Source organism: Limulus polyphemus, unplaced genomic scaffold (genome assembly GCF_000517525.1).
Source record: "Limulus polyphemus unplaced genomic scaffold, Limulus_polyphemus-2.1.2 Scaffold3633, whole genome shotgun sequence".
Classification (NCBI taxonomy): Eukaryota; Metazoa; Arthropoda; class Merostomata; order Xiphosura; family Limulidae; genus Limulus; species Limulus polyphemus.
The window spans coordinates 84,734-98,184 of NW_013669243.1; the positions used below are offsets into that span (position 1 = coordinate 84,734).

General features: G+C 31.2%; 1 protein-coding gene across 1 annotated transcript in view; it reads right to left on the bottom strand.

Annotated features, from left to right (window-relative positions):
- The window catches only part of LOC106469727 (actin-binding LIM protein 3-like), a gene marked incomplete at its 5' end in the record, with an annotated part of 67,038 nt that overhangs the window by 40,765 nt on the left and 12,822 nt on the right, over window positions 1–13,451 (bottom strand). Inside the window, 2 exons of the mRNA XM_013930238.2 lie at window positions 6,391–6,515; window positions 7,352–7,535. Coding sequence (XP_013785692.1) covers window positions 6,391–6,515; window positions 7,352–7,535 — 309 coding nt within the window. The remainder of the gene's footprint in view (window positions 1–6,390; window positions 6,516–7,351; window positions 7,536–13,451) is intronic.

Here is a 13,451-nt window from a genome sequence, read left to right on the forward strand (position 1 = left end):
ATAATTTCTGTTTTATGCTGAACAACATATCTATTATCAAACAAAATTTGGTTTACACTCTAAAAGTTTCTTCAAATTTCAACTGTCCTCTGTTCATAGAATTCAGATATATACCAGTAATTTTCACAACCAACTCTATAATACTACCCTGTAACATTTTGAGTCTAGCGGGTAATCACCAAAGAAAGGTATGATAGGTGGCTAACTATTCTTTAATTACAAGAAATTATTTATGTTCTCTAATGCACTACAGTTGTGTAGCCACATATGGTTGATCATACTCAGTCCATATTTCGTGAATTATTTCAAAAGTCAAATTTAATTTGTCAGTTGCCACAACTGATTTGTAAAGCTGCAAACAAAGATTTGTGTCATGGTATCAGTGACTACCATAATTTTAAAAGAGAAAGAAATTAATGAATTTTAAATACAATATTGTCTTGTATGATCAACAGTAGTTGACTCAAAACTATTTTGTGTTTTTAATTCTAATAGAGCTGTTTTCATTGTTCACAGTTACATTCACTTCAGTCTATAGAATTTAAATAAGAATTGTATATATTTTTTATATAACATAAATGTCATACATGAAGCATCATATACTAATACTGTAGTATACGCAATGACAATATTTGACTTGTTGAACATGTTTAAAGGTACAGTTTGTCTTTCAATGAAATATGACATTTAAACACATGATGTTAACAGGAACTGACTGATAAAAATTACAATTCCATGTGATTATTTTGAATATAGCAAGCAAAACATTTGTTTAAGGGTGATATGAAAAGTTCTCTTTTTTTTTATTAAGTATTGAAAAAGTTATTCTAAACATGCAAAATATCTACTTGTTCATGCAAGCAGGAATTTCTATTTTGCATAAAGCCTTTTTTTATTTGATAGAAAACAAGCAGTTTTAGTTTTATAACTATATATTGCTAAATTATGTTAAATATTAAATCAATTGCTTATATATGTTGGCAAGAATTTCTATTTCTGCAAAAATAACTTTTATTTTACAATTTGTTTATATATATATATATATTATTGGAAATAATTATGGAAACTATGCAAAAAAGTATAAAACTATAGGAACACCATGTGAATATGAAATGCACCAGAGTGTTGATCGTTTCTACTCTGAATCAGAAAGTGCCACATCAGTATAATGCTTATAAAAATACATGCAGTCATACAATAGTCAGTAGCAGTAGAAGTGTGAATATAATTTTGGCTGAAATTTTACATGTAGAAATCAAAGTTTTGGCAGGATACACCACATAAAAAGTTAAAACAAGCTCCGCATTTTGGTAGGAGCTGCATGAGAAATTGAAGAGTGGATTTGAAACTGATACTGTTAATAACAGAAGTAGTCATGGTAGAAAACAAAAACTCTCCATAAGTGATGTTAAGTATCTTGGGGTATGTTCTTCATGAGATAAATGATGGTCAGATTTTGCCAATAACCTTGCTTTAAATACATGTGTGAATGTTACCTTGAGAATAATAAGATTAATATTAGTTTCAAGTAGTCTATATGGATGTGTAACTGGTTGAAAACAATTGTTGATAAGAGGTATGCAAACCAAATAGTTGAAATTGACATTAAACCACAAACAGTGGAATGAGCAAAGTTGGATATTTGTGCTGTTTACAGGTGAATACAAGTTCATATTGTTTGGCAATAATCAACGACAGTTTGTTCAAGTACTGAGAGAAGAATGATATAATAATTAATGTATAACATCTACAGTGAAGCAAAGTGAGGGATCAGTATAAGTTTGAGGCTGTATCTCAGCCAGTGATTTCAATGATACATACAATATTAATGGCTGACAATTACAGACAGGTTCTGATCCATCATGCAATTTCTCAGAAAAATTACTCATTTGGTGGGGATTCATCTTCCGGCAAGACAATGATCCCAAAGACACACCAAATGCAGTAGAGTGATATCCTGTTGGTAAAGTGTGTGACAATATTCCACAATTGTACATTGATAAACTGAATGGTAGCATGAAAACAAAACGTAATTCTCTATGTGAAGAAAAGAACTAGTGCACTGTACTACTTATTTGCATTTCTTTTGCACTTTCTGTGATAATTTTTGTACCATTAATAAATTCACCATCTTCTTGCCATTACTTGTTGTTTGGTATTTCTGTGTATGCATCTCATATTTATATATGTTTATGTTTATATATAACTATTTTCATTTCTGTATACTGCACAATGAGCACATAATTTACTTTACCAGTGATCACTACTCGACAGTAGAAATGTATGTTTAAAAGATATCTCCTTGCTAAATGATGCAATACATTCTGAAAACTTTGGTATCTGCAGTAGCTCCTATCATTACAATATAACAATTGTAGTTATCGTCAATATTGTATCTAATTTGATAATAAAGCAACAAAAAGAAGCAACACAAAATATTTATCAAATACCTATAAAAAAACACCCACTTGAAGAAATAAGACTATTTTTTGTTACTGTAAATGGACTTGAATAGTTGAAAGTGTAGCAAATAGCACACTAAGACCCCTCTTGGAATTAACATGGACTCTCCAAAATCAGTTTACCAAAATGTCATGAAATGTTTAAGATTGATAATTTAATTAAATGTTAAGATTAACTCTAACAATGTAATCAAGATATATATATTATACAGTTTTTATGTCTTATTTAAATATTCCATTAACTCTAACAATGTAATCAAGATATATATATATTATACAGTCTTTATGTCTTATTTAAATATTCCATTAACTCTAACAATGTAATCAAGATATATATGTTATACAGATTTTATGTTTTATTTAAATATTCCATTTGTCTTAAATATGTTTTAAAGAGTAAAGTTCTTTTGTCTGTGTAATTGTGTAACAGTAGTGCATTGTAATTTTTTTGTTAAAATAATTGTTGGTTTGGTCTTTACTATTGTCACATGGTAAATTTAGTTAGAAGATCTTTAATTTTTGTAGACTTTAAAAGTACTTACATAATTTAGTTTATTACCCTACTAAACATTAAATTATTTTAACTATTTGTTGATAGAGGATAAAAATGATTTTACATGAAGAAATGTGGTCCATAGTCATAATTTTCTTGGGGACACATCCCCACACTTTTTTGAAGGACTTTTTTTTTTTCAACAATTACACTTATATATACCTAAGCTAAAGAAAATGTCCTTTCCACATTTGAAAACAAGGTTATGCCAATGGTGTGATCCTTACATGTATGTTTTTACTGATTTTTTGAAATTCAACAGTTACAGACATATTTTATTTCACTCATCAAGAATGGTCACCAAGGTGTGTAAATATAACCTAGACAAATTAAAAAAAACAGAGTTTAGGGATTTTGTGAATTTAAGGTATAAATTAATTAATTAGAAGCTGACGTTTTGAGACAGACTTCTTTTATATTAGCAGAAATAACAATTATAATTTCAAAAGAGTAAAACTAACAAGCTGAATATCTGAATTGTAAACTTATAAAGTGCCTTATGATGGTCAAATAAATGTAGGGAGGTGACATTTTTTTCATAATTATCTGACCCACTATTCTTAATATAACTACAAAAATTATAAAGTTATCACAGAAGGCAAAATTATTATTATGGTATCATTAATAAAAAAATTATAAAGATATCAAGGAAGGCAAAATTATTATTATGGTATCATTAATAAACTAAAGATGTTCTTATCATACCCACACAAGTCATTTTAGATGGTGTAAAAACTGAATGAAACAGTGGTTGTTTGAACGTGAAGGTTAAAAATGAGCTAACAACTTAAAATAGTCTGAATGAAGCTCATTACACTGCCCAAAATAAATCATTACACATCATTCATTAATAATCATTGTGACGCTAGTCTATGAGTAAAAAAATGTCTTCATATAATATTTGCAGCTGAATGAGGATTATTAAAAAAAAGTTAAAACATGATCCAACCATGTAAGATCTGTCAACCAGAACTTAACAGCTTTCACAATCCTTCTGCTACCTCCTTTACACATTAGAAAATACAGGTAAAATTAATTCACCATTCACAAGGTTTGATAATATTGTGATATATGCAAGAATCTATGCTAAACTATTTGAATTTGTTCACATTAGGTGGAAATTCTTTGCTTTCAAAGTGAATTAAATTTTTAAGAGCAACAAGAATTCCTTCATGTTTAACTACATGAGAATGAAAGCCACACCCAACAAGTGCACATATACCCACAGAATTTTCTAGCTTTAGTTAAACTATATATATATATAACAGAAAGCACTTCAGATAAACACCACACCCAGTTTCAAAACAGACTATCAACAATGAAAACCTTGGGTGAGAAATAACATCAATCACTACTCGTGTTTACAATATAATTCAGATGTTTCCTATTTTGTCCTGCTTCACAGGAATCTTTCATCATAATATTTTATTCATAACAAACTTAGATAATACTTCCAGGCAAAAGCTAAAAAAAAACTCTAGTAAATTCATGTACATTGAATTATAAGCTTATGAGAAGTTTGTGAACATGATGGCTAATACAATCTGAAGAGCAACTAAAATTATGTTTAAAATTCCATTCACAAAATTTCAGAGAATTTAGTATTTATAAGCAAATGAAATAACAAAAACTTGTATGATTCTTATGTGTTCTTATTCTTCTTTTTGCATCCCATAATATAATATATTAGAAGATTTTATTTGATAAGGGTAGATGTAAACAATGATTGTATTACTTACATCAATATCCAGTTATTTTGTATGACTGACCAGAACTTAAAAATTTCAAAAGCTGTGATTGAATGTCATGCAGTCTGTAAAAGGCTTTTGAAGTTAGATCCACTTAGTTTCATTATGCTGCTAAAAGAGTTATAATCAATGTGTTCTTTCAGCTTAACATGACTGGAAGGTTTTAATATTATTAGTACCCTATAACTTACTTAGCTAGTATTTGAGCATTTTCTAATCACTTACAACTTTTAACCTGTTCAAGATAATCAGTAATACTTTAAGTGTCAGTGTTCAATTTATTTGAAATGAATAACATCTAAGCTACACCACCCTGTTCCAAACTAAGTAAACCCATTTTCATATGGTTGATCCCCATATTCTAACTTGGCTGTTTTGAACAAATAAAATGTTTTGGTCGCATATTTTTTTATTAATTATTCCAAATTATTTAAAATTTCAAACACAAGCAAAGTCAGAAAATTCTATATCATAGCTTTATTTATGACAAAGTTTATATTATCACAAATCTAAGATGAGAAGTGAATACACAAGGCTGATCTTACTTTCAGACGACCTGTTTAGTGTTTTCACTTCTGAAGTTATCAAATTTGAAGGTTATCAAACACAGAGGGAGGAACAACCTTCATAATCCTACCCCAACAAAAAAATTACTTGAAGTTTCTTAAATGAACAAGATATTATCTGTATATATATAAATATGAGAAAATGAAATAGATATTTTCTTACTTCCAACTTCAAAATTTAAACAGTTCCTCAGTATGGAAATCTATAATAATACAAGTATTTCTGTTTATTGAAGTTTTTAGAGAAGAATTTAAGTAATACTACAACAAAGTAATGAAGTTATTAAAAGATAACCAAATATACAACTCTTAGTATCTTTACTAGCTATTAGGAGTATATTTGAAGAAAATATCATTGTTTCTTTGGTTTTTGGATATTTGTGCAAACCTACTCAAGGGCTACCTGCACTAGCCAACTTAATTTTGAACTGATAAACTCCAAGTGAAAGCAGCTGGTTAACAACACCCACAGTTGAATAGTGGGATTTACTGTCACCCTTATAATGCACCCACTACTCCAGAGTGCAGTACACAATATTGTTTTTTGATAGTAATGGAACACAAACAATGGACCTGCTAACTGCTGGGCCATACTCAGCCCAAAGAAGATACTGAAAAATGTATTCTTCAAATATATTTCTAGTAGCTATTAAAGATACTAAAAGTACATTTAGTTACCTTTTACTAAGTTCATAACTTTGTAAGGTTGTCTAAAACCTCATCTAGACAACTTCAGTAAATAGGAATGTTTATAACGTTAGAGATATTTATGCTGAAGAGTGGTCTTTTGATACAGTGAAAGAACTACATCAACATGTTATGTTTATTATTTTATATTAAAGTTGGGTGTTAGAAGTAGGAACACATATCTCTTTAATTTTCTGTTATTAGAATGCTTGAAATGTCTCTTTGATTTCTGTTAAGTTTTCAGGCGTCAGAAAAGTATATAGTCAGATAATATTGAAAATTCTCTCATGTTCCATACATTCCTTAATTATGTAAGCTATCAAAAGAAACCACACAAAAATACTCTATAAAAAAAATCAAATATAAGTATTTACTTTGTTCAGTGACTAGTGATGTCTGTTCTTCTGTCTTGGACAATACAATAGGTATCTGGATGCATTTTGAACATAAGCATTCTTTTCCTGTATAGGTAACTTTTTCTCCAGTTGGAAAAACTTTCCTGAAAAAACATCCAAAATCATAAGTATGAAATAAAACATCATGCTAATAACAGCTTACTAAAATGACACAGACATGCCTCTCTATACTTAATTACATACTTTGAAAAGAGCTATACATGTAGCTTCCATATTTAATGCTTTGGCTTCATAGGCTGGATCTTTACCTGCAAGAACAATCTTTCTCATACATTAAGCCCTGATTACTTTGTTTTGTACACTTGGGTTTGATAGTAAATTAATATACAGTATAGCTTTTTGGTTCCTGACCAATTTTATATAATTAACATGTGATGCTAAAACATGTTTCATAATCTGGGTTCAGCTTCCTTTTTTTTTTTTTTACATAATTAAACATGAAACATGGTGGTTGATATCTTTCATATGGTTGCTTCTGACTGCAATTTGTATAATTTAATGGTAATTAGATACCTGGTCAATAAGTAAATTAAACAGAAGATTTATTGATTTATTTAGTTATTAGAATATAATGACACAGCAAATAATAAAAAGTAGTAATGCAATAAATGAAAAAACTTTTTTATGTGAAAGTTCAAAGTGCACACTAAATTTAATGCAGATAAGTGAGATTTTTTGTTCTTGTTTGTTTGTCCTTTTGTGTACAACCTGCAGTCTTTGAATGTTCCAAGTTTTTCACTATAATATTAAAAACTTAAAGACATAAAATAAAACATTAGTTCAATTTTGGGTTACTTTAGTTGCTTTAGCATGCACTGGACATCAGTGCAAACTATGAACTGTGTAAAGTTTTATGAAAGAAAAATATTATCACAAAAATAATTTAAAAAAAATGAATATAAATTATTTTATAGCCTACCGGCATCTGGCACACACAAAACATCTTTGATGATATGTATTCCCAAGTGCTGATACAACTTCTCCTTCAACATAGTCTCCACATGCTGCACATTTAGTTCCAAACTTTTTCTGGTAGTCGGCAGTACAGTAATAGCAACCAGCCTTGAAGAAAAACCCACCAGATGCCAAAGATGTTGAGCAAACTATCAAAATATAGAAAAGAACATACTTTCCTTTTGACAATCAATACACAAAATAGTTCAAATAAGTTAATGTGATATATATATATATATATATTTATTTATATTTATAACATATTAGTGAAAACAATTAACACTAGATATTGATAACTGGCTTAAACTGATAGAGTAGAAAACAAAAGCTAATGACAAAAGATAATTTTCTGAGTAGTAAAAGTTCCATAAATATCAAGGATTTTCAAGGGTCAGTTTTAGGACTCATGCTGTTAGTTATGTCAATAACTAGAACACTTACTAACAATGGTATGGAATCAGCCTATACATATTTTAAACTGGTGAATAAGAAGGTAATTACCAACTTGTACAAGACTTTTAATATGCTTTCTTTTGGTACACTACATTAAATCTTGGTCCACTTGTAGTAAGAATAACAATGAAGTATTAAAATTATGGAGTACCGAAAAGAACCACTTATAGTATACTATAATGACAATTAATAATTTCATAACTTGAGCTAAAAGCAGACTTTTAAAGTACTATATTTGATTTTGAATCTGTTGGGCTTGGAATGTCTGTGATAAATAGTTATTACAAACCATTTCCAGCTTAAATTCTTGAAAGTGGCCTAAGCCTTTTAGGTTTACTAAATTGATTGATGATACTCACTGAATGACACTTGATAAATATTTATTGTTTGTGGAAAGCGGAACCAACAGAACTATATATAAAAAAGACTTTGCAAGAATAGTCATTAAAAGATAAAAGCACATCTTATCTAATAAAAGATTAATGCGTTAAAACTAAAAGTAAAATGCACTATGACACTTTCCTACATACTTTTTTACGTTATCATGAATCATCTACGTTATACAACAACATCATAAAAAAATCAATTCAAAAATCTGAAATTTGTCAAATGGTGAAGCTTCAGTACTGACAGTAGTTAAGAATCTGATTAAAACTATTTTGCGGTGATGTAAAAGAATGCAAAATGAAAGAAAATGCATAAAAATGTCCAGAATTGCTTACTGCGAAAAATATTTTATATGATTAAATACACAAATTTACTTCCACTGCTAAGGCTTACACATTCCACTTAGCAACGATTACGGTGTAGTGGTACACGTGCCATACCGTCCATACGTAATAAAACGTCAGGGTTACCATCCTCCTGACCCACGATATTTAGACAGCCTAATTAAAATCACTCTTTGCACACACACATAAAAAAACCTCCTAAACTGAATCTTTTTCGCTCTCGCCGATTATGTATTAATATATTTGCTTTATGTTTATTTTATTTTTTAAAGCTTGGGATAGTCATAATAATAAGGCACCCTTTTTACCTCTTCTTAGAATGGGTTTGCAAACGTACAGATTTCCAAGATTAGTGATTAAAATGATATATTTATAAAATCTTCTATTATACCATGAACTGCCTCAGTGGTACAGCGTTAAGTCTAAGGATTCATAATGTTAAAAACCAAGTTTCGATACCCGTCATGGTTACAGCACTAATAAGTAATACCCCTTTGTGTAGCTTTGTGCTTAATTGCAAACAATAATTTACTAAGAATTACCAAAAACAAAATCTGTTGAAAGCATTTAATTTTAAAATTTCTGCATATTCACGTATGACATGTTTTATTTATTGGTTGAGTATGGCACATTTTTTGAGAAGTAAACAAATTACTCAGTTGCTTTTTTTTTTACCGACATATAAGTGACTATACATTGCAATTGTCTGCATTTTCACAATTTTATTGATTTATAACACAGATACTGATCAGGCTCAATGCACGTGTTTAAAACAGTCTTTTTAACCTGACATAAGTACAACAAGGGGCAATTTGGTTCTTTAATCTGTCCCTGAGAAAAAAAAGCAAAACCTTCAATCCAGCATCCTTTATTATTTAGGAAATTAACTATTTCACTCTTAAATGTTTGAAAAGTGCCAGCCTCACAATGCCGGCGGTAACACCCTATTACTATTAGAAGAATAAATCTGCCTTAAGAATCTGTCGTTTTCCAAATCGTAAACTTGTGCTCCACTAATCTTATTGCCTTCAGAATACAGCACAAAGAAAACAGAAGCCTTTAACTTTTCGATCTCAAAATAAACGTTTAAACTTCAAAACAAACATCTTTACCATTTTTTCCAGTACAAAAGAAATAACTCGAGAAATTTTAAACCATCCCCAGAATCAACCAAGTTTACGATAATCTTTCTTACATAAAGTGTACCACAACCGTATACAGTATTTCAAGTGAGGCCTAACTCGCGATTTGTAGATATAATTACCTCTTTTGACCTGTAATCAATGTCTATCAGTACACTCTAAAATTCTATTAACTTTGTTACTATCAGCATGGAACCGCTTCAGTAACTCGACTGACTTATCCACCCAATTTGTAAAGATAATTTTCATCAGTTACACTAGTGAATGTGTGAGGTAGCGATTTCTATTTTATTTTTAGTTATGGTTTTGTTTATCGTTCATGTATTTTCCTTCTATCGGCTGTAGTTTTCTTTGCTTTAAAAACGATAGTTTACCTGCCTCTCAATGTATATCAAATAATATATGAGTCATTTTTATCATAAAAAAATCAATACAAGGTTTCCCTAGCGGTGACTTATAGATACAAAATTCATAAATGCTTATATTATGTAAATACTAAGTTGTTAGACATCTGATTAACGTAATTTCTTGGTCTGGCAAGTAAATAAAATTGATTGTTTGTTTGTTTAAAGTTAAGCACAAAGTTACACAATGGGTTATATGTGCTCTGCCTACCACGGGTATCGAAACCCGATTTCTAGTGTTGTAAGTCCGCAGACTGGGGGGGGGGGGCAGTAAATTAAAAAAAATCGCGGCCTAAACAGCGAGACCTGTTGGGGGGGGGGAGGAGTTAGATTAGGGAGACGTAAAGTATATTTGACTTCTAAAAAAAAAAAAGATCATTGCAGATACTCACTTTATTATTTGTAATTTAACGCTATTTTGAGCATTGTTTGATATTGTTATTTTTAGTAAGTATACGAATTATATTTTTCTCTTTCTAGTTTTATTTTTCCTAATTCTTTATTATTGTTATTGTTTGTTGTGTTTTGGTATTCGTAACGTTGCAGTTTCTTTGAATATTTTAGTTTAAGACTGAAATGTTTAGTAAAAGTCCTTGCCAGGCACTATTTATTAATTATTGATTGCTAATATTTTATAAAACTTGTACTGTGTTTTTAAATAAATCTTAAATGTATGTTACGTGGTTACTTTGATAAGTTACATTAATAATGCGGTTTAATATGTTTCGACTGCATAACCATCTAATCTAAATTACGTTAACCCTAATATTAGCATTACCTTGCACTTACTATCATAAAAGGTCTATGCCAAATATTTGTTCTGCTAACCAACTATCATTCCACAGTGCTTCAACATCCTCAGTAGAGCTAGAAATACTAGAGTTTAATGTCATCTGCAAAGCTTACTAATTTATTAATTATACTCCTATCAATATCATTAATTTAAATGATAAAAAGCAAAAAATCCAAGCACTGGTGCCCGAGCAACTCTACTATTAACAAGGGTCCAGTCTGATGGACTCAATTATTAACAACTTTTTGATTTCTCTCGTCTAACTATGCATCCTACAATCCAAGTCACGAACCTATCCCCAGTCTCTCAGTGATGTTATATTCTTAACTCATCTTGTGTGTGACACCTTATCAAAATCTTTTTAAAGATCTAATTACACAGTATCCTCACCCTCTCCTTCATCCAGATAGTACGTAACATCCTTGAAAAAAGTTGACAGACTAGTAAGGGCAGATTTCACTGTAGTGAATCGATGTTGAGTTTCAATAATGATATTATATTTAACATACTGTTGGTGTGAACGTGCTTTGTAGTTACTATGAGAAAAAACATATACACTGGACAGGTGAAGTAAAGAAAAAGCGTCAATGGCCACTATTCAGTTCTACACATTATACAGCCGCACAACAGCAGATATAATAAATAAACTTAGTATTTCAAAAATTGCTTAATTTCAAAGTCTAAGTTCAAGGGAGGTCCAATTCAATCTACGCTTTGATCAACGTGTGTTATTTGGTTATATTAGTTTCGGAGAATTTCACTCCTCATCAGTAACCCTGAATACAAGTTAACCGAAGAGAGATATAAGCTGGACCTATATCATAGTGAAAAGTCAATTAGGTTTGATCTTTATGTCCATAGTAAGTCAATTAGGTTCGATCTTTATGTCCTTAGTAAGTCAATTAGGTTTGATCTTCTCTGTTATTCTTTTCCTGTTTAAATGAAATTTAATTTCTTTTTGATCTCAACATGAAGCAAGACATCAAACTCGATTTTGCAATGATCACTGTTCCCCGGGCCCGGCATAGCCACATGGTTAGGGCGCTTGACTCGCAATCTGACGGTCGAATTTTCGAATTCCCATCACACAAAACATGCTCGCCCTTTCAGTCGTGGGGACGTTATAAAGTGACGGTCAATCCCACTATTCGTTGGTAAAAAGAGTAACCCAAGAGTTGGCGGTGGGTGGTGATGACTAACTTCCTTCCCTCTAGTCTTTCACTGCTAAATTAGAGACGTAGATAGCCCTCGTGTAGCTTTGCGCAAAATTCAAAAACAAACAAACACCGTTCCCCAAACGTTCTTCCACTAAAAACATCCTTAATAGTGGCTTACAATGAATGTAAATTTGTATCTCTTATTGTTGGGGTGCTCCCAGTGGCACAGCGGTATTGTCTGCGGACTTATAACGCTAGAAATCGGGTTTCGATACCCGTGGTGGGCAGAGCACAGATGGCCCATTGTGTAGCTTTGTGCTTAACTTAAAACAAACAAACCTTCTTGTTGGCCCTCTAACCATTTGGTGTATAAGAATATATCCTGGAATACGCCAATAAATCTTTCTTCCTCACTATTTGACTCCACATAATCCTAGTCAATGTATCTAAACTTAGTCTCTCATAATTACTGAACCACCATTAATATCAATGACAATCCTGGTCTCACTTCAGAATGTTTATTGACATTAGCTGTCTCATTAGGTGATCTATAACAATTTTCATTCAAAACATATCTCCTTATGGCTTCGACCTCTTGATTATAATTTTAAAGTCTTCATTTCCAACAGGACATAGTTCATTCCTTATATAATCAGCCATCCCACCCGCTCTTAAAAGTTTATTAAATTAAATAACTTAGTAGCATAAAATACACGCGCTCCATTGTGGGGTTCTAGGACTCTCCCCCTCATGATTCACAGAGGCCCCTAGTACCGATGAAGTTACTTTATTATCCCCATTTAGTTCCATAACTATTCCAGCGGATGTTCTTACCTGTTAGCACACCTGTCCGTCGTACCTGAGCACGTGTGTAAAGTTTGGTTCTGTTAGCTCATGAGTGGCGTATGAACACAATTTCAAACAAGGCTCCACCGGGATCCCGAGGTTGGCCAGGAACACAAAGTCCGATACCAGATTCTGGTTTATTTATCATGGGAACCTCATTTTAAACCCCTCAATGACTGTATGACTTTCAAGGGCCTTTAGCTCACGTAGAATAGGAGATACGCTGTACAGGTAAGGACATCCACTAGTTAACCTACGAACTTTGGTCCTGCTAGCTTCAAACTAGCTGGACGTGCGTACATATAAAACTAAGAGCTCAATTAATATAGGATAACCTGGAATTTCAAAGTAATGCCTATCAATATTTCCAAATCTAACCATGTTACATCACAGTCTCACATTTCAAGTTGAAATTTGAACTCTTCTTTGCTCATAATGTACTCCTAAAATTAGAAGAATAGTAATTACCGTATTTTTCGGTGTATAAGACGCACTTTTTTTACCCCAAAATTTGATGTAAAAATCTGCTTGCGTCCTAG